Below are 27,408 nucleotides of genomic sequence, written 5' to 3'. Positions count from 1 at the left end.
CATTACGTGATGTAAAGACTTTTAACATTTATACTTGCACAAATACCACTCATTAAGTTGCTTTTACCAGCCTCCATCACTGAACAGTCGATATACAGACACCAGTGCAAATTATCCATTATTTAACTTCCTTTTCTGTATGGAAAACTCTCTGACATTTTCATTATTGAATATCCTTTCCCTTTACTTGTAGCTTTAAGCATGCTAGTTGCTGTGCTCTGGACACTGCTGTGGCATTCAGAATAGAGATGTTAACACTTGGGAGAACAGTGGAAGGATTTCTGTCCCGATTCCAGCCAAAGGCAAAACTTGCACAATTTAATCAGGGCAATATTTCTTCTAGAAGCATTAGGCCTAACTTGACTTTGGCACTGATTCTTGAGCGGTGCTGTAATCTGACTTGAAAGGCAAATATCTCAAGCATGAGGTATTTACGGGGGGCGCTGTCAAAGACACTATGAACTTGGCACTCTTACAAGAAATCAGGACTGTACAAATGCTTCCTATGTAAGAAGGCTGGCCCTAGATATATAAGTGAATAATAATAATAATAAATCCTTTTTGAAGTGTATGTCCATGAAAGGGTGATATCTTCAAATGCTACTGTTTTCTGCTTTTTTCTATATGCATTCAAACCAATGACTTAGCTTTTTTATTGTTGTTATTTTTAATGTAGAGCTTCCTGTGAAATTATGCTGCGTTTTCATTTTTTTTTTTAGGCAACAGAGATTTTGCTCCTGATGATCCACTGGAATTCAAGTCTCATCAGTGGTTTGGAGCCTCTGTGAGATCCAAAAATGATAAAATTCTGGTAGGTATTTGATGCCCTTGAAGTGCCTCAGTACTGGGATACTGTAGTGGAAAAAATGTGAAAAGACCCAAAAAACTCAGGATTTAAACAAAGTCCTACTAATCAATATGGCTTGTCTCTTTGGGAATTTATTGGCTAGCCTTTTTCTACTCTTTATAAACAAAGGTTGTAGCTTTTTTATCTGGTCTTGATGAAAGTAGTAGAATTATTTTCCATGAAGTTAGAATGTATTATAAATTCTTGATGAACTCTTTTACAGCTGTTGCTTTAGTAAATTATTATTTCTAAAACATCTGAGATAAATAGGCTGTTTCTGAAAATACGAACTTGTGGTACTTCTGTCCCAGCACTCATAGTATAAATCTTCTCTAATAACACATGGTACATCTGCCAAAATTGGTTTTGGTTAGTGTTCTGTAGAAAATGGGAATTCCATTATATTATTCTATATCCTCCAGCATTTTGAGGAGGAGTTTGTGTTCTCACTGCCCTGTTTTCTCCCTCAGGCCTGTGCCCCACTGTACCACTGGAGAACTGAAACCAAACAAGAGCGAGAGCCTGTGGGAACTTGTTACCTGCGGGTCGGATCCAAATCTGTGGAATACGCACCGTGCAGGTCCAGTAAGTGTAGAGTCCTTTGTTGCTTTTCTGTTGGGACTTTCTCTTGTGTTATACCTTGTGTACATTTGAAGCAGGATGTTTTACAGGTGTTTCCCCCCTCCATGTATAATCTCATAGCAATTAGAAAAAAAAGCCTAAGCTAGATCAAGACATCTGAATTCTTCTCCCGTTGATGCTGAGCGCACAGACCTTGCTTTCTCTGCTGTAGGCCAGAGGGAAATCTGAGATCCAAGTGCCATTGGAACTGAGGACTTTGATTTGTGAACGGGTCACTTCTGTAGTAATCACTCCAGCAAAAATATGTATTGGGTGCTTTTTCAAAGACCAAATCGAGAATTTTCTTGAGCTTCCTTATTACTATTCCAGTAACTTAAAGACAAAACTCATTTTAGAAGACAAGATTTTGCACAAGTAGTTTCTGATATCAATGTATGCATGCATATGTACTGATGCGTTGTTTCAATTACATTGATTGTTGAAAATGTTGAGTCTCATTTACCAAACACTTCAAAACCATGTCATGTAGTTGAGTTGGTGGATTATTCAGATGCTTATAACTTTTTTTTTTTTAAATATAAAAGTCTAAAAGTTGAACGTTCCAGCTAGGATTTATTTCAATTGCCTGAAAATTATTGGTGAACAGCAGGAATGAAATCCAGTGTGGTCCAATAGAAAAGGAGTTAAATAGCATATATTAAATTAATTCATGCTAGTTAAGTAGTCACGCTTCCATATAATAGGGTCTCAACATTTCTGCTCTGAAACTGTATAGTTGTAAGATTAACTCGGCCATAACAGTTCCTGCTGGGGTGAGTCTTAGTATGTAGAGGTATTTTCAGCCAGGTATGGGTTTGGTTTTTTTGTTTGTTTGTTTGAAGCCAATACTTGAAACAACTTATGGTTATGTACCTTTCAGATTTTTATTCCATACTAACAGAAAAAGTTACTCCTTACTTTCCAGATACCTTATTTCCTGAGTAAAAATTGCAAATCTCTTTCTCCTAAACTTTTGAAGGTTAAATAGAAAGGCAGATGGAGTTGCTGTTTACTTTTACTGTGTTAGGCTAGAACATATGTTAATGTTATAAGCATGTTAGGCCAGCCCTTAAGTTGTTACAGCGTTTGGTTCTGAGTTGTTGATAAAGAGAAAATACTGATTTAGTAGGAAAAAATATTCCAATGTTCAAGTTCAGGAGTGCAAGGTTACTTAGACAGATGCATTGGAAAGCATCCACAGAATCATATCATCTAGTACTGATACTATTTATTTTATTTTCCCTTCTCTTTTCTATCCATTCTTTTTTGTAGCCACTATCGATGCAGATGGACAGGGATTTTGTCAAGGTGGATTTAGTATTGACTTTACAAAGGTATGTGATTCTTTCTCAATTCCTACGGGTCAGCAGACAGTTCTAAGTTAACAACAGCCCTGGTACAGACCACATACAAGCACAGCTATTACAAAACTAAATAATGTAAACTACCATTCCTGGGGGAAAAAACTACAAACACAGACTTATAAATAAACAAAAATAACTTAAAACCACTCCAGTATCATAAACTCGTTTCTCCTATGTCTTCACAGCAGCACACTTTCATCTCTTGCAGGAACCATGTCCTAAACAAATAATCCACTTTTCCAGCCTCATGCCATAAACCTGTGCTGCAGCTGGGCCTCAAATGAAATAAACTGTAGTAGTGAGGCTTTTTGAGAGACTTATTTTGAAGGGAATGGGCATAACTAGTGTTACTTCTTGAGGAAAAATAACCTGCTGCTAAAGGGAACTGGTAAAGAATGTTCTTGTGTATTTTGTTTTTCTCGTCAGCTAAGAGAAGCAGACTTTTTTTTACCATCTGTCTTACGTTTCTTCTACTTTTATGTTCTCCCTGCCTTTTATAGTTGTTTTGTTTTGTTGTGTTTTGTTTTTTTTTAATTCACAATTACTTTTAAAATCCAAGCACAGTAAAACTGTGCACAAATCTAAGAACTACAGGTTTTTTATATTGTACAGTTAAATTGTTTAGCATAGTCTGGACATGTTAACACCACACAAGTCCTATTTGTGTTGTGGCAATTCTTTGGGTTCTTTACATTTTATGGTCAGGTCATATCCCCTCGCTCTTTGCCTGAGGACACTCTAGTTTTTCCTCCAGAGGAAACTTTGCAAAATGCAGTGTAGGGCTGTGTTTAATTTATTTTGCATGCACCCCTCAGGCTTGCTGTGCCAATTCTACCCCAGCTAAAACCAATCTTGAGTTCTAATCCAAAACCCCAGCTGAGTGGACAAGCCTGGGTAAAAGAGATCTCCAAATCTCTGACCTACATTTTTCTGAGTGGTAAATGTGAGAGTTTTTAAGATTAAAACCACAATAAGTGGCTTAATTTTGCAGCAAAGCCTATGGCCCAATTCGGTACTTACAGAGCAGATTCCCAGCACTGGGGCAGCTAATGTGGTTAAAGTTTCATAAACTGGTTTGTGAATTGCAGTTGTACCAAGGGATATGGAGTGGAGGAGTTACATCACAGCTTTTCTGAATTAAACTTTTCTAAAGATAACTTGCAGAAAGTGGCAGGGACAGAAGATGAAACTAGTTTGGTGTCCTGACTTAAAACATGTTATGATCGCCTTGTAGCAGTTTTGAAAGTTTTCTCCTAATTGTATTTCTGTTGTCTTAAATTTATGTAGCTAGAAGGGTCTATTACAATAAAAGCAGAATTTTGCCAGGAATCTTAAATGGTTGAGATAGAGAAGCAAGTCACTGCGAAGGCATATTGTTTGTTATTTTAACATTTTACAAGGTGCATTTTAAATTAATCATTTATTCAAAAATTAAAAAGTATTTGGGCCAGTGAAGCTACAGCCACATTCATATATGGGATTACTTCCCATAAACACAGGACATGTTTTCTTGTCTTTAGCTCTGCTTAATGTGTGTGGTGGTGTTTTGGTTTTGTGTTGTTTTTCCTCTCCAAGGGAGACAGAGTGCTGCTTGGAGGACCTGGAAGCTTTTACTGGCAAGGTGAGATACATCATTTAAGTCAGAGAAGTTGACCTCTTTGATTTGTCTCTTTATCTTCTTAGTCATTTGTATCCACACTTCTCCAACCACTGTGCAAGTCTTTGTCAGTAAGAAAACTAACAGAAATAATTTTTCTTTATCCTTCAAAATATATCCTAAATATTTAAGGCAACTGCAGATTGAAGCTGAAGTAACAGTTGTATAGATGTGTCTTTTAAATAACTCTGTGATCATTTTAAAGGCATTTTCCCAGAAATGTGGAATTTGTTTCCACCAGCAGGATGTTTCCTTTAGGATGTTTTTCTTATTCCTTCAGAATCTACATGTTTTGTGATTTCTGACACACATATGAAGCATGTATTTTCAATGGGAAATGCACCCTGCAAAGAGTACAATCATCGTTTTCCTTTCATGGCAAAGATGTATGGCATTTGTTCATATGGATCTGTTTGTGCCATGGTGCATGTTTTACCGCTTATTGCACTGTTTACACTGAACATTACCTATATATTTTGCTAATATGGGCTTCAGTTAGTATTTGCAGGATCATTCAGTGTTTAGTTACAGCTCTCTGTTCAAAAGATGATGCTTCTATAATCAAGTAGTAGCTGCCAAACTCTGTTTGTGACAGTCCTATGTTTTAAACTGAACAAAACGGAATGATGGAAATCAAACTATGGATACAGTATAATATAATGTTTGTATATTCATTTTATAGCTTTTTGGCAAAAGTGACAGCTCCTCTACTGAAACAACCTTAATCTCTTTTACTATGACCAAAAAAAAAAATATCCGAACTCTGAATGGAAGACAATAGTAGACTTCTAAAAACTAGATTTTTCACCCCCAATTTTTTATTCCACATTCTGGGATGCTAGAGGAGCAGTTTTGCCCATACTTCATACATGTATGAATATGTATGTGAAGTGCTCTTCTGAAAAAAAAATTTTAGTGATTTAAGATTTAATTTAAATGCCAAGAAAAGAATGTGATGATGTCACCACCTAGTGGCTGGCGACATGGGAACAGAAAACGCAGCCATATACTGTGCTCATGGTATAGAGACAAGGGATGGTGACTCAGTTCTGCAGTACCATAACCATGTGCTCAATCTGACCTGAGTGGTCCCGTTTAAGTCCTGGCTTAGGTGTAGGAGTGGCTTCTATTGTCAGTGAGAACTCTGTGTGTTTTTGATTAACTGTGCATAAATCTTGCTCAAGTGAGATCCAGACTTTCACTTGCATGCTATCTAGTGCTGCTGTTGGCTATTTTCTGGTCAATATTGTTGGAACAGTTGTTGCTTTAGAAGACAGCATTCTGTAAATGAGTCCTGTTGCTTATTGAATGCGTGCATGCACATTTTTCTGTGGTTTTAAGCTATTTTCTTTCTCTTTAGGCCAACTTATTTCTGATCGAGTGGCAGAGATTGTGGCTAAATATGACTCCAAAGTGTACAGCACAAAGTATGATGACCAGTTGGCAACCAGACCTGCCAGTGCTGCTTTTGATGACAGCTACTTGGGTGCGTAGTTTGAAAAGGAAGAAAACCTAGTTGTACTTGAAAAACTTCCTTGCGCCATTCACATTTAAGTCTAAATCACACAACTACTAATTCAACATTTGTCAGGTAACTAAAGAGCCACATACCTGAAAATGCAGTAATTTACATGTGACAGAAACTTAACTTTCTTGCCATAGGCTTGATTGAAAATACTTCCATGAATTTTTGTGCTCTGTGATTCAGGCTGAATATGAGAATGGCCAAGGTACAATTTTTACGTGATAATTTAGTCACATACCTGTTTGTTTTTTTCAGAAAGGCAGATGTTTTTAAATAATCTACCAAAGCAAAATAAAAATGTGAAAGAGTAATATTTAGGAAGAAAACTAATGAAGAGAGTTCCTCAAAGAAGAGGAAAACCATCATTTTACTTCATATGTGTCTAACTGTCTTCAGAAAACAGCAGGGATAGATCAGGACAATTCCTAGGATGATAATTTTAAAATGTTAATCTTCTGATCTCAAATTCATGGATGCTAATGAATTGCAGTCTACTCATGTAGCTGTTCATAGGCTAGGCTACTTAGAAGTAATGTTTATTTTAAGTTGAAGCAAGAGGACTGTGCACAGAGACCTCTGAAGAGTATAAAGAGAAAAGAAAGGTATAATAAGGTTTTTCAAGGGATTTACTTATTTTGTGTATTGGTCAGGTTATTCGGTGGCTGTTGGAGACTTCAATGGTGATGGCACAGAAGGTAAGACCCTTGCTTCAGTAAAAAAATCACATTAATATGCTGGGTAGCCCTTTCAAATAAATGGTATAAAACAAATTATACAGTGCATGGGAAAATGTGTAAGCACTGGGAACGGGCTACTGTGTTCAAGCAACATCATTGTGCTTTGGGACCTGAATGTTATCTGGGTGTCTTGCTTTTATATTTCAGACTTTGTATCAGGAGTCCCAAGGGCAGCAAGAACTCTGGGCATGGTAAGAAATTTGAAACATTAAACTTTACAATAAATAAAAAATATTGATATTGTTGGTATGCTGTAATGTGTATTTCTTCATCTGCAGGTGTCTATTTACAATGGGAAAAACATGTCTTCCATGTACAACTTCACTGGAGAGCAGGTGTGTAGCTTTATTCAGTGTGGTGGGGGACCAGGAGGCTATTCCTATAGGAAGATGACACATTGAGAGAGTATGTAGGGTACCAGAACATAGAAATTGTATATGTTATTAGCTTATGTGCCAAAGAAAAAAATTACAAAGTCTGTAGGAATCCTAAGAATATATGTTCTAGGAGTTCCCATTTTGTAGTACTACTTAGAGAAACAATCTTATTTAAATGAAGAAAATGCTGCCTGTTTTGAGAATTGGGGAAGAGGACTAGATCGTGAAAGGGGGAATGGGGAAGGTAACTGCTCAGTTTACTTTCTAACACAGTAAGGAACAGAAAGAAAAATATCAGGAGAAAGGAGGCAAAAAGTATTGTGGTATATGTAATCATCCCCCTACTATCTTTTCTGTTCAGCTTTGTATAAACTTCTTTGTGTGTCTGTATCACTGCAACTCAAAAGTTTGGTTTGAATTTTGTTTTCCAGATGGCTGCTTATTTTGGGTATTCAGTGGCTGCCACAGATATCAATGGGGACAAGTAAGTTCCCTCTTCTCCCCACTGCCACCTAACTTTTTTTTCTGGATTTCTAAGAAAAAAAGAAGCTTTTATTAAAAAGTCTTTCCTACATTACAGATTTCTGTCTTTATCAGTGGTTTAACATTTATCTGTCCAACACACTTTCTTGCTGGTACTCAACATTTCTTTTAACAATTGTAGATTTGTTTTTGTACTTATTTACATAAATACATTGTGTGTTCGCATGCTTTAAACGCATGAAATTCTGGTATATTTGTGCTTACTTTGTCAATCGATATTTGCAGTTTAAAGATGGGTAACTTTGATCTTAATATTGACTTCAGTGCTGAGTTAGTCCTGCTAACAGATGCTTAAGAGAATGACACTGAACTTTCATGCTGTTACTGAAGAACATTATCCTTCTTCGGTCCAGTTATACAGATTTGTTTATTGGAGCTCCTCTATTTATGGATCGAGGTTCTGATGGGAAACTTCAAGAGGTCGGCCAAGTTTCCATTTGCCTTCAAAGAGCCTTTGGAGGGTTTCAGATCACAAAGCTGAATGGTTTTGAGATATTTGCAAGATTCAGCAGTTCTATTGCACCTCTGGGCGATCTAGATCAGGATGGCTTCAATGGTAGGACATGATTTCTTGATCAGTATTTTCAGCTCATATATGAAATCTCAAAAGCACACTATATGTGGATTCTGCACACAAACATTCTGCATTCTCACCATGACTGAATGTTGGACATGAAGGTCTAGACTCCTTTCGATGCTTGTATGCTACTCCCAAGAATGCTAACAGGAGTTCCATGTATGCATCGAGCAGAGACTATACCATTTAAACTACAGCGCGGACTATTTTAGCTGTTATGCTGGTCAGTTTATTACTTTGTAAGTGATAAGTACAGTAGAAATGTTGATGAAATATCCAGCTCTCTGCTGTGACTTGTTAGGACATCTTCGATATAATTTTCCTGTTTCCATTGCTCAAAGACCAGAACGACAATGGTGACTGAAAAGGAGGTTTTGTTTCAGAGAGCTGGTTAAAAATGTTCTGATAGAAGAGATTTTCCTGAGAAAAGCCTACTTTTTTTTTTTTTTTTTTTTTTTTTTTTTGTCGTTTATTTCAAAATGGGAGAGTCTGGTGAAAATATCCCATAACAAGTATAGCCATCGGTACCAAGAGCTGGGTGTCCTGGGTGAGTCTTTGGATGAGAAGTCTGGGGCTGTTACAGTGTAAGCTGCGGACTCTCCTTGACCACTGCTTTTTGGTACTTTTGCTTAGGAATGGGGAGCAATGACACAGACAAGACTCCTATAGGTTGGGGGTAAGACTTAGGAATCCTAGCGAGAATGCTTTGTTTCACAGATCATACACCAGTGTTTCCTAAAGAGCGGCAGGAATTTGAGTTTCACAAAAATGGTGATTTGTGTGGGTTGTGGGGTGTTGTTTTCCATTCTGCTTGCAAGCGAAGTCTTTTCTGAAAGGTCAAAAATTATAATAGGCTAATATTACTAATTGCTAGGTAGCTTTAACTTATTTTTTTAATGAAATCATTGGCATTTTCTCTAATCTTCAGCCTTCTTGAATTGTTTTGGAAAGATCTCATTCTATATCTAAAATAGTCATATTTTAAAACCCTGTGAGAAATGCAGAAAAGATGTAGAAAGCAGGATAATTTGTCCCAGCAACTTAGCCATTAAGTTATACTAATATACCACTATACTAATGTGTATCCATTAATGGATAAAACTTGATTTTATGAACCAACTCTAAGTATGTTTACTTCTGAGTCTCTTTTTGTAATGTACCAGTTTGAACAAAATGTATATTTTGTAGCTCAAAATATTTTATGCCGTTGGTTTTGGTGAGATTAATGTTTAGATTTTAATTGCCAATAGTATACAGAACTAGTATGAAGATGCAATATCACCACAACTATTTACAGAAGACACTGGAAAGGCTACAGCTGACAGCCAAAAAATCTGGTCACTTGATGAGATTATCCAAAAATTATTTTGATTCCATCATATTTCAATCTGCACTACACTGTAGGTGAAAAAATCGTAGCAAAAGCTGCCTCTTTTTAATTACTTTGCCATTTTTTAGTCTGTTTTGTTTTGTTTTTTCTCTTGCTCTATTTAATTTTGGGAGCATTAACTAAAATACTTTACATCATGGCATGGTGCAAGATTGGAATTTCTGCTCTTTTCATAAAGTTTGTAAAGAAGCAACAAAAATATGAAATTATAAACTTTCAAGTCCTTGTTCTTTTCATGAAACTTTCTCAAATTTAAGGAAAAATGAGGGAATAATGTAATTACTCTGTATAGTGTTTGGTGTCTGGTCTTTGAACTGACTGCCAAAATGCTGACTTTGGATCATATGTACTCTTCTGAAGTTAGCCTTACAGATAACCCAATTAGCATTTTGTTTATTACTGTTTATTAGTCATTGATAATGAGTACTCTCAAATTTACTAAGCTTTAAGAGATAGCATAATTACACTGAAAACTCTCCATAAAATGTATTGTCAAGCCATAATCAGGATAGGATAGATTGGAATTTGATATTTACCATTGTTTTAGGCTGATTTAGATTTTCCAGAATTATTAAAATGTCACACCCTTTGGATGAACATGAGTGTGTTAATGAAATGGGCAGATGGTCCCACTTTTTTGTGATTTGGCACCAACAGTGACTAGTTCTGGGTGTTTAATACTCTCAAACATCTCAAATCCATATGATTTGGCTGTAAGTCAGTCACTGAAGTGCAGAAGTGTTTGCGGAACAATTCTGTTCCCTCCTCCTCTCCGTTACAAGTCTATGATACATGTTCTCATTAAACATTTATATTTTCTAGACAAACCAACATCCAATTAAAAACAAAAAAGGTGGTTGATGAGCATTTTATAAAGGCTGGTTGCATTTCCTCCCTACAGACACACCTTGAAACTGTAGTATCAGAAATTATTGGTTGATGTAAGCACAAATATGTTCTTCTAGACTCCGGCGATGTTGATGATTGTTCTTTTGGTTTACAGACATTGCGATTGCTGCACCATATGGTGGAGAGGACAAGAGAGGACTTGTCTACATCTACAATGGAAGAGCCAATGGTTTGAATGCAGTCCCGTCTCAGATTCTGGAAGGGCAGTGGGCTGCTCGCACTATGCCACCCAGTTTTGGGTACTCGCTGAAAGGAGCCACGGATGTGGACAAAAATGGATATCCAGGTCCTTTGCTCTAAGTGTTGCTTTAGAATAGCTTCATAGTAGCCCTACCTCTAGACAGCATATTAAAAAAAAAAAATTGTAATGTGTAATATTTGTCCTTTCTTCCTAGACTTGATTGTTGGAGCCTTTGGTGCTGACAGAGCTGTTCTGTACAGGTAAATCTCCCTCTCTGCTTTTACATATATATGTGCAAGCAGAATGAAAGCTCAATGGTGTTCTTGAGTTTCAAAAGAAAGCAGGATCAGGGAATTCTGATATTCTGCCACTCTACCTTCCAAAGTGCTGGAGGTAAAAAAAAGGTTGTATCGCTGTTTTCACTGAGTTAAATCTACAGTCTGCCATCTATTGTTCATCTTTCTCAGTAATCCATAGTTAAGAGAACATATAAATAAGCTGTCTTCAAGGGCTTCTGAGTGACAGTTTTTTAGATTCTGAAACAGAGGGTGCTGCCAGCTGTTATACTGCAGTCCCAATATTCTCATCCAAACTTGGCTCATTTTGGGAAAATACCTTATTTGTCTGTGCTAGAAAGAGATAGGACATCCTCTTAGCACAATTGTGCAGGTTCTGACTCTGATGGTAATAAGAGAGCACAGAAAAGCTTCCTGCTTTTCCCTAATCTATTCAATGATTATTTGTTGTTCTTGCAATTTCATTAAATATTGTCTGTGTATGTATCTGTTTCACAGTGTGATGGGGAGGGTATTGTCTAACATGGTGTTGAATGCTGTTCAAGGGTGTGTTTTCTTTGCAGGGCTAGACCAGTTATTAGAGTCAACGCTGCCCTGGAAGTTAATCCAACCATTCTAAACCCAGAAAGCAAAACCTGTTCACTGGGAGATGTCAAAGTTTCTTGGTAAGCAGGATATCTTTGCTTTTCTTTGAGGGGAGTGACCTTTTTGGGTTTTATTTTCATAAGCTTTCAATTTTGAAAGAATTCAGGAAGTCTAGTCTGCTAATTAAGAAAGAGGTGATCAAGCACAGATTTTTAATTTTTTTTTTTTTTAAAGAACAGATAATACAAAATAAAAACTCTTTGACAACAGTGGAAGGACCAGCATTGTCTTCAACAGATGCCAGGTTGCCTCCTAGGTGACATCCTACCTGCAGAGTTTGCCACTTGTCTGTTGAGCAGTGTGAGATCTTCCCAAGATGGGAACGGATCACACAGCTTTTGCAATGTTTTTACCCATTAGCTTACTCTTTAGGTGAAAAATAGAGTTGGCTTATGGAAGACACTTGGGAAATTTTCTCCTATGCAAACTGGTGTTGGATCTTGTTCCTGAACTATTATCCAAACCCACTTCTCCTTTCTAGCGCTTACTCCCTTTTCAGCTCAGTATGCCAGTGCCTCTAGTTTTAAAAATACATGAGCCATGCTTGATTTCAGGAATAAACACTCTGCTTCACAGGTGACTGTTCCTACATGAATCTGGACTCCAAAGCTTTGCATTGCTGTCTACTTACTAGTTATAGTTTCTCTCCTATCAGTAGAAAATAGCTTTTAGGAGTGAGCTAGAGTCTTAAAAGAGAATGCCTTTAAACTGAGAAAAACAATAAAGAATTTTAGAAGAAAATGAGAGAAAAAGTGTGTGAAATTAATATTTTCTTTTCCTCCAAAACAGCTTTAAAGTAAAGTTCTGCTTAAAAGCGGATGGCAAAGGGAAGCTCCCTAATTCACTCAGTAAGTTTTGCTAGTTTAAAAACTTTAAAGTATTTTCATATTGTTTGCAGACACGAGCACTGGTTATCATTCTTTTTTATTATCAAAACAGTTGGCTGCCCTTTACAGCACAATCCTACCAGTTCAGTAACCATATACATCTATTTGACTGTCTCCAGTAGTTCTTTAGCTGAAGTTGTGTTGAAGTCAGTGGGATTTGAGCATATTTGGCAGTTTAAGCATATGTTTAACCACTGGGTGGAACTAGTCTTGGAAGTCCTTTGTATGTAAACAGAACTGAGATTAACTCTCATTGAGGGGAGTTTAAACAAGAATATTTAAGCATGTGCATCCTAAGGCCTGAACAATATAGAAAAGCCACAAGGGACTTCTCAGATTTCTCTTGAAATCATGACCTGATTGATATAACTGATTTTGTGTGTGTGTGTGTGTGTGTGTGTGTGTGTGTATCAGATTTCCTGGGTGAGAGTCAGGAAAAGGTTGTTTCAGACAGGTTTTAACCTGTCTCTAAGGTTTTGTAGTGTGGCAGACAGCCCGATACAATCAGCTTTTGTCTGCTGATTATAAAAGCTTTTCCCTGTTTCTGTATGGCATGTATAGAGGTTGTATCATCTGGGAATATTTGTATAAATAGCTGTTACATATTTTAAGTTTAATTATCTATATCAAATATGTGAAGTAATTAGATTGCAATACAGTTAAATAAGTACGTGCAAGGTTGCTTCGAAATTTTCAGGGGGCAATTAGCTCTTGGTCTTGCAGTTCTATAGCAATTATAAGAGCACCGATACATTTATAATATATATGTTTCCAGTTTGTAAGGAAAAAGCAGAGGCTAAGTAAGGACAACAACAGTGCTTGTTAATTATTGGATGGAGAACTAATGTAGCAACTGATTTTATATTTAAAGAACTGGACGTTTTAAAAGTTCGACATATTAGGTTTTCATTGCAGCTGAAATCAGCTTTTGGTTCCTTTTGTGATAGGAATCTGCAGTGTGTTTAACTGAATAAAATATCCCTAACCTAACTGCTTTGGATTGGGCAGATTTCCAAGTGGAGCTGCTCTTGGATAAGCTGAAGCAGAAGGGAGCCATAAGGAGAGCTCTCTTTCTCCACAGCAAACAGCCCAGCCACTCCAAGAACATGACTATCACAAAGGGGGGCAAGATGAACTGTGAAGAACTTGATGCCTTTTTGAGGGTAAGTGATTTTTTTTGTACATTGTCTGTTACAAGTTTCTAAGATCTATGTGGGATCTTACAGCACACTGAATTTTGTGTGGCAGGAAAGAGTGGAATTGTGTAACACTTTAGGCTCATTGCTATTATAGTTCTGTGACTTAATACTTCTCTTTGCTCTAGTTTTCCATTTGAAAATCAGACATGTTACTACTGAAATTGTCAGTCTTTAAAGTTTACACTGCAGGTTTTCTAACAGGAGATTTACTAGTTTGAAAAGAGCTCAGGAGTTCTAGTATTGCTCAGCATTGCTCTCAGAATGACTGTTGGTTGCCTATAGAGACTTTTAAAGGATATTTTTCTTGTTTTCTTCACATGTCTTAATTGTAATTCAAATCTTTGGTTTCCTTAGGATGAGTCTGAGTTTAGAGACAAACTAACTCCGATTACTATTTTTATGGAATATCGTCTGGATTACAGAACGGCTGCAGATGAAACAGGATTGCACCCTATCCTCAATCAGTTCACTCCTGCTAATATGAGCAGACAGGTATACTTCTTACACAATCTGTCATGAGACAACCCAGAACATATTCTCAGCTTGCAATACTTATGTTCATTTTAGGACTTCTGAAGAATTAAGATACCAAAATATACACCTAGGCTTTAGTCTTTGCATTGTGAAAGTATTGATGGTTACTGTATGTTTGTCCTCTCTATTTTTCCCATCTCTCTGATCTAAATTTCTTTTTTGACATGTTATTCCTTAGCACTGGACATCCTTTTCATGCATATTGATTAACAGTTTTCTGGAGAAAAGCCATTAGAGTAGTATTTGAAGATGTTAATCTTGAAGGATTGGGCTGTTTTGTCCACTGCTCCTGTATGTTATGTGTTTTGTGTTTATCTCTATAGTTCTCTCAAGGGAATAAACACAGTTATTCTATTTCTGCCCTTGGTGCAAATTTTTACACTTGTTTGTAAAGCAGATATTTGAGATACAACTCAAGATGAACAGATTATTCGAAGTATGGAAAGAGGATTAAGATCTGTAGACATCAGTCCTAGAATTGCAGTGTGGCAGGATTAGGCACAGTGCCCCCATATATCAAAACTCATTTATTCTCATTTGAGACTAATGAGATGAAGATATCTTACAACCAGCTATTTGCTCGTTGTTTGGGTTTTTTTTTATTTGGTGGTGAAAGACTGTTATTGGGAATGCATGTTAGAACAGATGCAGGAATTATTAAAACAATATAAATTTGTTATTTTCATAGGCACACATTCTGCTGGATTGTGGTGATGATAATGTCTGTAAACCAAAGCTGGAGGTTTCAGTAGAAAGGTAAATACATGAGCAAAATACTTCGGAGAAAAGTAACTTCCCTGCTTGAATTCTAAGCTTCAAGAGATTGTAATACTTTTGTTACAAGGATGCATTGAAATAAATAGGACTCCTCATTGTATACAATCTAAATTTATTATTATTTGTTTTAAGACAAACTCATTTTCTGCTTTGTAAGCTAATGTCTTTTGCATGTAATACAGGGAGAGCACACATCACTTCCCCCTACCCTGGCCCCCACTATAAGTACCCAGTGTTTATTTGTATATTTGGCAAACTGGATGTGCATAGCAAGCATAAAACAGTGTTAGCTGCAATTGTATCACTGTTCTGTTATTTAATACTAGATAGATACAAGAAGATGAGAATAGGAATGATTCTGTCCAGCAAGGGGTTGGCACAGTTCTGTGGTCACATGTGTGAAAAAAAAAATTGTTTGTGCTGGTAATATCTTTTATTAAACATGTAAAAAAGAAACGAGTTTTAACTTGTAATTCTTTCCTGAGTCTGGACTATAGCATATGCACCTGTGTGTAGGTAGCACAGTTCACAAGGACACTCATTCATGCAAATGCTTCAGAAACATTTGACATCAGTGCAGGTACAGTGAGGTTTTGTTGTAGCTGGTGAAACAAAAATACATTGTTGGGAAAGATATTGGTTTTGTATCTGGAACAAATGTATTACAGAGGTCTTGGCTGTATTCTGTAGTTGAGCCTTCCATCCAGTTTGTTGTAAATGTATGCTTGTACTCTGCTAAATAGGCATGTCATTCAGAATGTACACAGTGATTTAGCTGTTCATAAGTTGGTTTTTGTTTTAAAAATGTGTCAGTGGTTTTATGGCTTATTGTAAACATTATAAAAAAGATTCTTACAAAATGGCATGTAATATTTGTGCTGTTTTGGTGATTGCAGGCATTTTTTTATTTTAAACATAGTGTAAAGCTCTGCTCATTTTTACACTGTGTTTTGTAGCGATCAGAGGAAGATCTATATTGGTGATGACAATCCCTTGACATTAATTGTGAGTGCTCAGAACCAAGGGGAAGGAGCCTATGAAGCAGAACTCTTTGTCATTGTTCCACCCCAAGCAGATTTCATCGGTGTTGTTCGTAACAATGAGGTAAAATTACAACTATCTTTCTTCTTTGGCTAGCTGTATTTCAGATCTTGCTATGGAAGTCCAAGAGAGAGGTTCTGGTGATGGGTTTTACACTTCAATCTTAAAGCAAAGCATTTTAAAAATGGTCAGGTTCTTCCAAGCCCAAAGGCTTTATAACACCTGGCTGGATGGTTTCAGTTTAAGAGCCTACTGCTAGCAACGAAGGAGAATCATCCTTGTGATGGAGCTTGATACGCAGAGTTTATCTGCTACAAGTCTTTATTTGAGCAGTGCCAATGTTAATTTATTAAACTTAGACTTAGCATGTCATATGGTAGGTAAAGAGCTGTGCACCTCTGAGGAGAAAAGTGATGTTAGGTGTTACTATTCCCTTCCACCTAAGTATGTAGAAAGTCTTGGGTGTCAGCTATCCTGACTACACAGAATATTAAAACTTATTTCCTGACTTTCCCTTTTTGTATTATAAAATGTTTGTATAACTTATATTTATTTGAAGACATGTGGGTGCAGTCCAAATTTAATTTTAGCCCGTTACAGCTATATATAAGTATTATACTTTCAGATTTTCTTCATCCTTCTTTTCATTCAGTATAATCTATGATCAATCAATGTACCTGTAAAGTTGCCTAATGTTAAGGGGAAAACTATTTTCCCCTATATCAAAAGATTCCAACTTTGATACCACATCCTTCATATATGTTGGACCCTGCCTTGGTTTGGTTCTCCAGTTTGCCTCTGCTACTTAGACCTTTGTGATGTGGCTTTATCCGAAATCTGATAACTCCTTTAAGGCCTCTTTTTGAGTAAGCTAATAAGTGTTTGTGCTATTTTGCCTTCCAATCTTTGTTTTCCTATGGAGTGTTTTAACCCACATAAGTGGAGTGTTTTAACCCTTGCTAGATCTTCAAAGTTACTTCACATAGATTTTAAAGAATCATGGAGAAATGCTTTAGGTCACAAAAATCATCAGTGCTACCCAATACAACAGTATTGAATTTATCTTTTTATAGCCTTGGAAAAAGCATCTGTCTTGTTTCAAAAATATTTGTCTCCACGGAGACTTTCATACTCAGATTTTATTTAATTTTAGTGCTTGACTGTGTTAAAATTAATAATCTAGAGTTTTTCTCCAGACTTTAATACGGGTGTCCAGTTATAAAGAATGACATTCCTTAATATTTCTTACTGGTTTATTGCAGGCTCTAGCAAGGCTGTCATGTGCATTTAAAACAGAGAATCAAACTCGCATGGTAGTTTGTGACCTGGGAAATCCCATGAAAGCAGGAACTAAGGTAAGGTTTGGTCCAGCAGGTGTTGGGGAGCTCAAACAGGGGTGCAGTCGGCATTTCTCTTAATCACAGTAGTGTCTGGGCAGGATGTTTACTCTCAGGAATTGAAGATTAAATCTGTTTGATATTTAGCTGCCAACGTGTTTGGTTGGTTCAGTGCTAAGGGGTTTCAACTTTTCAGCTAAATTAAAGGCTGAAAGGAATGTTCATGAGTATTACGATGCAACTCAAGAGGAGTAGTTCATTAAACGGTGGAATTAATAAACTCTGGTCCCTCATGAGTTTGTCTTTAGTTTTCTCTGATACGTATATAACAAAAAGTTAGCTTATAAAACTTAAAACTTAGTATATAACAAAAAGCTAGCTTGTAACACGCCTTTCTCTTAGTGGAAGCCTAATAGTGCTTCTCTCTTCTGCCTGGTTTTATGAAGTTTGAGAGAGAGTTTTGTCTAGTTGAGACCTCTGCACTTCCACCAAATGTAGCTGAATCTAGAAGAATCAAAAAACTATTAGTGGGACTTGAAGATACTAAGTCAATATGACATAAGTGGTATTTATTTTTGGAGGACATAAAGTGAAAATCAGTCACAACTATTAACACTTTGGGGCTTTGCTTCCAAGAGACTTTTTGTATAGGTGAATAAATATTGCTTCCAAAGTCTTTTGAAGTATATTAAGTTGACTGTACAGATTTTGAAGCAACTGTCATGTGCTGACTTAGAACAAACGTTGGGAGCTGAATTCAGAACCATTAAAGTGCTCCCTGTTCTACAGCACTTTTTGCAACACATAGGAATGCTCAGTTATGTGTAAAATGGGCTGAAGCCAGGGGGTGAGCACGATGTAAACCTTACATTGCTATTTTGTGGCAATGATGCATCAGCTGAAATACACAGACATTTCTACTCTTGGTGAACTGAACAAGTTTAATTTGCCAGTTCTCTGTGTGTGTTCTCTCTATGCCCACATGCCTGAAGCAATTTTCTTGTAGTAGAACAGCATTAAGAAGCTTTTATAATGTATTTTATAGTGCACTCACCTAACTATAGTGGCTTTTTTTCCTCAAGTTATTAGCTGGCCTGCGTTTCAGTGTGCACCAGCAGTCTGAAATGGATACCTCTGTCAAGTTTGACTTGCAGATCCGAAGGTATGGAAATCTATTGATTATGCACCTCACCTGGCAGATAACATGCCAAGTAAATACATCTGATGTAAAGCCAGAACTTCAAATGTCATGTATTTTGAGGATGAGAGGTATTAAGTCTTTCAGAAAAAGCAATGCCTGTGATGGTCTCAGCAGAAGCAACATGCAGTGAACCATTTTAAGTGTTGTGCAGCAGCCAGTATAGGAAAGTCTGAAAATTAAAAACAACAAAACAGTAATGTTCCTGTTCATTATAAAATGATCACAGTGCTTTCATAGAAATATGATATATAAATGTGAATTTATACCTAGTGGAGATGATATTTAGGATTTGGAGATGTGATCGGTAGGAATCTCTTTAGCCAATACAGTTTTGTGTTGCTTTATGGACACTACAAATACAGCTGCTTTTTCTTCACCCATGGTGATCCAGAAGCATTTTTTTTTCCTTCTCTGTTTTAGGGCTTCCTTTTTTTAAGGTAGTTAGTAAATTATTCTCATCCACATGTGGTTTTCATCTACAAGTGTTAAATAAGTTTAAACCCGCCATTCTATTTTAATGACACAGTGGTTTGCCATACTGATCAAGGCCTTGACCAGCCATTAATTACCTCTCAGATCTCACATTGCTGTCTGCTCAATTTTTTTCATTCCTTCCCCAGCAGCTGGTAAGCTGTGTCAGTGCCATATCACTCCAGTCCTTCTTTGCAGAAAGTGATCTTCTCTGGGGTGTCTGTCGATTTCCTTAGGCTGATAGCAGTCACTAACTGCTTTTCACTGGGCGAAAAAAGAGTGAGGCTGCTCAAGTCATGCTTCTCTTCTGATGCAAGAGAAAGGAAATTCCTGTAACATTTTGTACCTTTTATGGAAGGAATTTCCTGACATGGCTTCTGAATGCAAGAACAGTGATGCAGTTGAACGCAGTAATCACAGTTTATAGTGACAGGCATTATCAAGGTATTATCTTCAAGAGGTTTTAAAGATCACACTGGTTGTCTTAAACTCACAAAGCTGGATTTCCAAAGCTGGCATGGTTCCTAGCAGAACAACTCTAGTCTCAGAAAGGATGAGGCGCTTACAGGTTGGGGTAAAACACACTATTGCTTGTGTTTTTTGACTATAGCAGCAGCAAAGAATAATTAGCGGATTTAAGAAGATCGTTCTAAAGGAAATTGTTTGGTTAGGTAGGTATGTCTAAGGAGATCAGAATTCTGCTCCCAGTTCCATTTTGAGGGAAATAGGAATGTTCTGTTTCTTTGTTTACAAAGGAAGTCTCAAGAAATTTTATGTACGAGTGAATCTATGTGCCTTAATATCTGTCATTTCTTGGTATATCTGATGTGTAGGAATTGGATGTAAACTGTATTCCTTTCCTAGTTTAAACACTGAAGAGACGTCAGCAGAAATAGCCCTGGCATGCTTTCCTGCCCTGAGAGCAGTGTGAGGCCAACAAGTCCCTGAGCAAAACAGATGCCCTGAAGTGGAACTTAAGGCTCTGCTCGCTGTATAGTTGATGTCATCCCACAGCACTGGCATTTGAATTTTCTTACATGTGGCAGCTGAGGAACCGAGTCAGTGTTAGCTTCATGTCCTTATCAAGTGCTCCCTGCCGAGGGACCTCCACACTGCCCTGAGGGTGGGACTGGCGTGCGTGTCACTGAGAACTTGCTGAAATGTGCTCCTTAGATTTCGGTACATGTGCTTTCCTACAGTGGCTCAGGAGTCATTTATTTTAAGTTCGGTGTGTTTTTTAAATATTTATTTAATGTAATAAATGAGCTTTTATTTTCTCTGCAGTTCCAACCTGTATGACAATGTAAGTCCAGTAGCATTCTATCAGGCTGACCTTGCCATTTTAGCAGCTGTTGAAATTAGAGGGTAAGCATTGATACTGTTTTAATAAATGTATTTCTCAAATGAGCTTTGTATGTTTGCTTCTTTATAATTCAATGAATGTTCTTTCAGGTGTGCCTAAGGTATTAGTTGTAAAGAAAATATGATTCTCTCTAGGCACCCTTTGGAATTTCACATCTTAAATAATTCTAGGTAATTACAAAATGATTTCCAATAAGGAATGTTGTGCCTCCATTACTAAAGCTTTTTTTTAGAAGAAAAAAAAAAATCACCCCTTTTTTTTTTTGCAGTTGTACACATTTCTCCAGGTCACTTTCCTCCTCCACAAACTGACTGGGTTTGCATCCGAAAACCCCTGTAAACTCTTTTAAAACTGAAGTTGAAAATCCTATTGAAGATACGTTCGCAATGCCCTCACCTTCTTCACTCTTAAGCATAGTATTAATATTGTAATGACTCCATTACCTCTGTTACTTCTGCTTACCAGAAATCTGTACTTCACACCTAAAAGCTCTACAGTCCCCTTAGTTAACTCAGCCAGTAATCTCTGATTCCTGAGTCATCACTTTTAAAAATTTCCACTACATTAATTATTGTGATATAATTTTGTTAATATCTGAGAGGTGGGGAGGTGGCACAACTGAAAAGCGTTATTGCCAGCTTCACTGTTTTCAGTGCATGCTGAATTATTCTTACGACTGTACTGATAAATCTCTACATCATCAATATTTCTCATAATTGAAGTATTTCACACTTTGGTTTTTGGAGGTCATGTATCTTAATTCTTTTAATGGTTTACTAGATATTGTAGGTTGAATTCAAAGTTTAGAACAGGAAAAAAAGTCTCGAAATAGAAGGTTCGTTTTTCCATGTAGACAAAAAAAAAACGGAAGATTTAGTATGCAAGCCACTCAGCTTCTGTTGGTTTTGTTCTTATATACAGGCGATGAAAAATTGGAGATTGTATTTAAAGTGTGTTGTTTTTTTGACATGTTCTAGAGAATTACTCATTTCACTCTTTCCAATAACCACTTGTTTGTTCCACTGTTTAGTGTGTCGTCTCCTGATCACATATTCCTTCCTATTGCAAACTGGCAGCCAAAGGAGAATCCAGAAACAGAAGATGATATTGGGCCTCTAGTTCAGCATATCTATGAGGTAGGCAATTACTACTGATTTCAGTTACACAGTTCTGTAATAAATTAAATAAATATTTTGATGTAGGTTTTCTCTAGAGTAAATAATATTTTTTTTCCTTCATTTCTTTCTTGCACGGAAACAATTTATTTTTTAAGTGCTGGGTCAATAACTGGTATCTGCAAGAAGGGTTGGAATGCCTGCAATTAGTGTAACTGCAGTGCCCAAATAGAAGGGACTGATTTTTTTACATCATTACACATTCTTTATTTTCTTTTCTAACCCTTTGAAATATAGATAAGACTTGAAGGAACTTGAACTCAGAAAATGACTCATGGCTGTAAATTATTCAGTGTTCTCATTTGTATTCCAACTGTTCTGAATCATTACTGTAACGTCTTTTGCCTTGAAAAAATATATTTAAAATTTTCTTCACAAAATGATCACAGCTTTAATGTAGATTTTTTTAATTAAACAAAACTTACTGAGAGTTCTGCATGAATAAGAGTAGTTAAAAATTGTTCTGGAACTCAGAAGACCATTTACGTAAAGAAACTTATAGGTGTATGTGTCTGTGTTCAGAGCATCTTGGCTGAGACACCTACAATGGCTGTGATGAGTGCAATAGACTACAAAAAACCCTACATTTTTAACATCTGTTAATTTTATTTTCATAATCAGCTGAGAAACAACGGTCCAAGTGCATTCAGCAAGGTGATGATGAATCTGCAGTGGCCTTACAAATATAAAAACTACACCCTGTTGTATATTGTTCAGTATGAAATTGATGGTCCCATGAACTGCACGTCTGATATGGAAATCAATCCATTGAAAATTAAGGTAAGCAGGACTTGTGTTTTTCTTTGAGTGGAATAAAGTATATTTGTTTGTTTTGGAAACTTGCTCAAAATACCCAGACCCCTGAGAATCTCTAACACTGTCTGAGTTAAGTTTTCATCTGTTGCTGAGGAACAAGACTGTTCTGTTTGATAGTACTTGTCAATGCGTATAGCAGGTGAAATAAAAGGCAGACAATAGAATGTCATCCCAGAGATAAATTGGGCTTATTTCTTTTTTTTTTTTTTTTTTTTGAAGACTGTGCTGTGTTGAGTTTTAAGTCCAAAGCAATGGAACTATATTCAATGTAGTCACGAACAAAAACATCCCAGATGCTTCTGGGCTGTTTATGTAAATTTTCTGGGTTTTATTTGTTGGAAGAAGATGGCATTATACTAGCTTATTTCTTTAGGCTTTCATCCAAATGCCACAGAGGTCAATAGGGGTGTTTCACTGGGCCTTAAAAGTACGCTATCACTGCTGGCAAAACATGCAGTTTGCAGAGCACAGAGCAGAAGAGAAACCCCTTTTTAAGTTGAACTAGACAAAGAAACAGCAGGTAAAAACCTGCAAGTTTGATTGAGAGCAGAGAGCTGAATTCTAACACAATTTAGAACAAGTAGTAGAAATCAGTATATTACTTCTAGAAGAGTTTAATTGAACATATGTATAAAAATACTAAGGAAAGATATTTTATGTATAGAACAACAAGGAATAATCATCTGTCTTTGATAATCAGAAAGCAAGTTTAGTGAATATATGAATACTGATTTCCTGTGCTTTTGCTACACCAGTTGTAATATATTTTTTACAACTCTCCTGTAAGTTTTCTCATATACATTTGTAATGTAGAGGGCAAGTAGCATGGCTCTGCCTAGTCCCATACGTCAATTTGCAATATTGCATTGGGAATCTCTAAGGGATTACTGAAATAATTTATTAAACCTACTGTATACTTTGTCAAGCCCATCATTAAGAAGTTTTTGGTTATGTCTGGACATGTGTACGCATGTACACATGTATGTGGTACATCAGTATCTTACTAGTGCTGTTTTTACAGAGTTAAAAACAGAAACGTTGAAGAAAAATCTTTATTAAAAGATTGCAAACTTGAATTATTTATTGCAGTCTAAGAGTATTTTTTTTCTATACTTGTAAAACTTTTGAGTTGAAGAAGAATTAAGATACCCAAGGCTCTGTGTTAGTTATTAGTAGAAATGTGCATCAGTGATCTAGAAAAGGCAGGAGTAACATTTTAATTCCAGCTGCAGGTAAAGCCAGGTTCAGAAGAATAGCTACTAAAGAGAGAAACCTGAGCAGTTATTATTTTCTTGACCTTAACTTTGAAGTCTGCAAGAATTATTTATTATTTGGGTTTCCTTGGTGTATCCTAGATTTCTGCTTCTAAAGACGATGAGAAGAATGAAACACTTAGCAGGGAAGATAATCGCAATCATCGGATCAGTCGAAGGGATATCACTGCCATGGAAGGAGATGTGCAGACTTTGGTAAGCTCTCAGCATTGATACTGTTGAGAATGTGGGGGTTTTTTGTCTTTTTAGTGGGTTTTTTCGTGTTTTTCTTTGGTTGTTTTGGGTTTTTTTGTTTGTGGGGTTTTTTTTGGTTGGTGGTTTGTTTTTTGTTTTGGGTGGATTTTTGTGTTTGTTGTTTTGTTTGTTTGTTTGTGGCTTTTTTAATGAAGATTGAGATGAAAGTTCCATGAGATGAAGAAACGTTTCAGAAAATCCATGTTCTGTATTTAAATGGTTAACAGACAAAGTCACACTCTGGAGCTGTTTTGGTTCATTTTTCCAACGCACACCAGTTTTCCTCAGGGTAGTCAGCCAATGAGGCTTGTGCCTACAGTTTTGTTCTAAGTCCTTAAAAACCAAGGTCAAGTTAAACACTTGCGTCAGTCTTCTATATTGTGCTATTCCCTGCATTTGAAAACCAACATTCCATAGGAGGAAGGCTGGTAAAATAGGACAACTGAGAAGCAGCAAAGAGTGCTGCACTCATCATCTTTGCGACAAATTCTGGATTTCACAACAATTGTTTCCCAGCGGATCCTTGGCTGTTCTGTGATCAGACATGTGGAGGACCCGTCCTTTCTAAACAAGATTGGGAATAATCTGTAATATGAAATAAATATATTGTCATATCACGGTCTCTGCTTTGGGCAAGGCAGGACAAGGAGGCAGTGGGAGAGATGCTTGGCAGTTCAGGGTGGAGCAAAGTGGCTCAGGGAGTGCAGCCCTGATTCCAGAAATGTTCACACTTTGGAGAGGACCAAAATAGGGACGAGTAAAGAAAGTGAAAATACTAAGTAATATTCAGTATTCCTAAAAATTTCAGAGTTGTATTATGCTTACACTGGCAGCTGTACCTACACTGTATAGTGTTTTAGTGTATAGCTAAAATCATGAGTATAAAATGAAGCTTTGTTTTGCTCTGCTTTCTTCTTGAAATACTGATCGTTTAGCATCAATATTATCTGATAGATTTTGCTAGAAATGTGTTTGATAAAGGCCACTTGAACTTCAGTAGTCCTAAGTATGGCTTATAGATCAGGTCAGTCAGTCCATTTCAGAGACTTCCACTGAATGCAACAAAGCATATGTTGTTGGCACTGAGTGCTGCTAATTGCCATGAGTTTTCCCATCAAACAACACGTGGAGGATTGTGATGTGAATAGACCAGAAACTGCCCCCCACGCTCTGGCATTTTTTCCTACATATGTAGATAAAATATGTACCTTAAAGGTGCTGTGAGCTGCTTCACCTTTGGGATACAAGTGGCTCACGTAGATTTCTGAATGCAAACTTACAGAAAATCGTTAAGCAAATATTCAATACTAGGGTTTATTTAATATATTTGAATAGTTTGTGGTGCTTTGCCAGGAAAATAGGACATAAGGTATGTATACGAGTAAAGTAATGCCATTAACAACTTTTCAAGTGTTTTCATATTTTTAATATCCTTCCTATTTTTATATGCAGGGCTGTGGAAATGCTGATTGTTTGAAGATAGTCTGTCAAGTTGGCCACCTGGAAAGGGGAAAGAGTGCAATATTGTATTTAAAATCACGCCTGTGGACCCAAACTTTCATGAATGTGAGTGACTGTGAATATTCTCTCCCTGCTTCTGAAACATAAAGTGATTTTTGAATCCAGATGAAACACTAATTTTGCTTTTTCTTACACAGAAAGAAAATCAGAATCATTCCTATTCTCTCAAATCATCTGCTTCTTTCAATGTTATTGAGTTCCCTTATAAGAACCTTTCCTTTGAAGACATCCACAATTCTACAGTAGTAAGTCATTTACATCCAGCTTGAGTTACCATATAGAATTACTTCAAAATTAATACAAAACCAGTGATTGTTGAGTAGCTTTTTTGTGGCTTGTGATTTTATCGAAGTATTTACTAATATATTAATTTCAGTTATACACATACAACTGAGGGTAAAGCAAATTTTTGTACTAAAACTAGAGTTAACAATATTTGTAGCTTTAAAGACTTTAACTGAAAATGAAAAAAATGATGGTGAATGGTCCTGATGTTCTTGTTAATGCCATTGTTGTTAGAGAAATATTTTACTTGAAGTTTGCCTTCTACTGTAGTAGCACTTAGAGCTTGAATAAGGACCTTTATTATATTATATGAAGTGCTATGTGAATATGGAACAAAAAGACCATCTGTGCCCAAATGTGTTTCAAATAGAAAGGAGACAGAGTGCAAACAGGAAGGAAGATACGGGCCATTTATTTGGGCTGCCAAATTAAAAGGTTTTGGTAGGCACTATCGTATAATAAGCCTTAAGAAAGGGGTTGAAAATTATTGTGACTGATTTATTTTTGAGTATGGTTTCTAATGACTATTATTAACACTTATTTTTTCTCTCTAAGCCTTGTGGAGTTGTTTTTTATTTCAAGGAATACCTTTTTTTAAGAAAAAAAGGAAAAGCCCTGAAATCTTTTTCTCTAATTCCCAAATATTTCCAGATTTCTACAGTTTTACTGAAAATCATTGGGCATTGCAGAAGAGCAGACTACATATTGCCATGGTATCACTGATTAAAAAACCAACCAAACAAAACAAAACCCCATACACCTAAAACAAATAAACCCCCTCAAAACAACAACAGCAAAAACCACAACCCTGTTTTTATTTTATTTTGAAATCCTATTAAATTTGGGTCAGTGTAGCCTTTGTCACAATTTATAGCTGTTTACTGACATTGGAGAAAAAAGTAATTTATGATGGATTAAGATTATTTTAAATACTATAGAATAAACATATAAAAGACTTCAACTTCATGAATGAGCTCAGCATGTTGCTGCTGTGCGAACTGTGATTTATTGTGTTTTTCTTTAGGTTACTACAAATATTACATGGGGCATTCAACCACAACCTATGCCTGTGCCAGTGTGGGTTATAATTCTGGCTGTCCTAGCAGGATTATTGCTCTTGGCTGTTCTAGTGTTTGTTATGTACAGGGTAAGTACTGTATTTGAGGTTTTGTTATTGTTTTCCATATTAGTGATGTTATTATTTCAACTAGTACCAGCAGCTTGCAGAAATACCTTGGTCTCCTAATGATCTGAATCAGTTAAGCTTTTGGATAACAGTAAAAACTTTTCAGCTTTGTCAGGAAGAATAAAAGAAGATGTCTGTGATTGCGCTCGATTATTTGGTTTAATTTTTCAGCTGATATTTATTGGCTTTGGAGGTCAAAAATATGGAAGAAGAGAGGAGGATGGAAAAAAATCTAATATCTAATCAGTTAAGAACCGATCAAGAAGGAAAGAGAAAGAATGTGCATATGCTTTGAAAATCACTGTGCCATTTCTTTATTCTTCTCTGAATCACAGATGGGATTTTTCAAACGTGTGAGACCACCTCAGGAAGAACAAGAAAGAGAACAACTACAACCACATGAGAATGGAGAAGGAACATCAGAAGCTTGAGCAGAGC

At 36.5% G+C, this 27,408-nt stretch overlaps 1 protein-coding gene across 1 annotated transcript in view; it reads left to right on the top strand.

The window, feature by feature from the left end:
* Window positions 1-27,401, top strand: part of ITGAV (integrin subunit alpha V) — a gene marked incomplete at both ends in the record, with an annotated part of 43,913 nt that extends 16,512 nt beyond the window's left edge. Inside the window, 28 exons of the mRNA XM_080346301.1 lie at window positions 720-811; window positions 1,318-1,432; window positions 2,741-2,802; window positions 4,408-4,453; window positions 5,850-5,975; window positions 6,665-6,709; window positions 6,899-6,942; window positions 7,030-7,086; window positions 7,560-7,612; window positions 8,025-8,227; window positions 10,642-10,833; window positions 10,943-10,988; window positions 11,588-11,689; window positions 12,459-12,517; window positions 13,565-13,719; window positions 14,110-14,247; window positions 14,978-15,045; window positions 16,023-16,170; window positions 17,370-17,462; window positions 18,527-18,606; window positions 20,401-20,481; window positions 21,510-21,615; window positions 22,276-22,434; window positions 23,826-23,939; window positions 25,431-25,544; window positions 25,637-25,744; window positions 26,809-26,931; window positions 27,306-27,401. Of these exons, the coding sequence (XP_080202427.1) occupies window positions 720-811; window positions 1,318-1,432; window positions 2,741-2,802; window positions 4,408-4,453; window positions 5,850-5,975; window positions 6,665-6,709; window positions 6,899-6,942; window positions 7,030-7,086; window positions 7,560-7,612; window positions 8,025-8,227; window positions 10,642-10,833; window positions 10,943-10,988; window positions 11,588-11,689; window positions 12,459-12,517; window positions 13,565-13,719; window positions 14,110-14,247; window positions 14,978-15,045; window positions 16,023-16,170; window positions 17,370-17,462; window positions 18,527-18,606; window positions 20,401-20,481; window positions 21,510-21,615; window positions 22,276-22,434; window positions 23,826-23,939; window positions 25,431-25,544; window positions 25,637-25,744; window positions 26,809-26,931; window positions 27,306-27,401 (2,825 nt within the window). The remainder of the gene's footprint in view (window positions 1-719; window positions 812-1,317; window positions 1,433-2,740; window positions 2,803-4,407; window positions 4,454-5,849; window positions 5,976-6,664; window positions 6,710-6,898; window positions 6,943-7,029; window positions 7,087-7,559; window positions 7,613-8,024; window positions 8,228-10,641; window positions 10,834-10,942; window positions 10,989-11,587; window positions 11,690-12,458; window positions 12,518-13,564; window positions 13,720-14,109; window positions 14,248-14,977; window positions 15,046-16,022; window positions 16,171-17,369; window positions 17,463-18,526; window positions 18,607-20,400; window positions 20,482-21,509; window positions 21,616-22,275; window positions 22,435-23,825; window positions 23,940-25,430; window positions 25,545-25,636; window positions 25,745-26,808; window positions 26,932-27,305) is intronic.
* Window positions 27,402-27,408: the final 7 nt, after the last annotated feature.

The sequence above is a fragment of the Nesoenas mayeri genome, assembly GCF_963082525.1.
Source record: "Nesoenas mayeri genome assembly, chromosome: 6".
NCBI classification, from domain to species: Eukaryota; Metazoa; Chordata; class Aves; order Columbiformes; family Columbidae; genus Nesoenas; species Nesoenas mayeri.
This window is presented reverse-complemented; position numbering and strand designations above follow the sequence as displayed.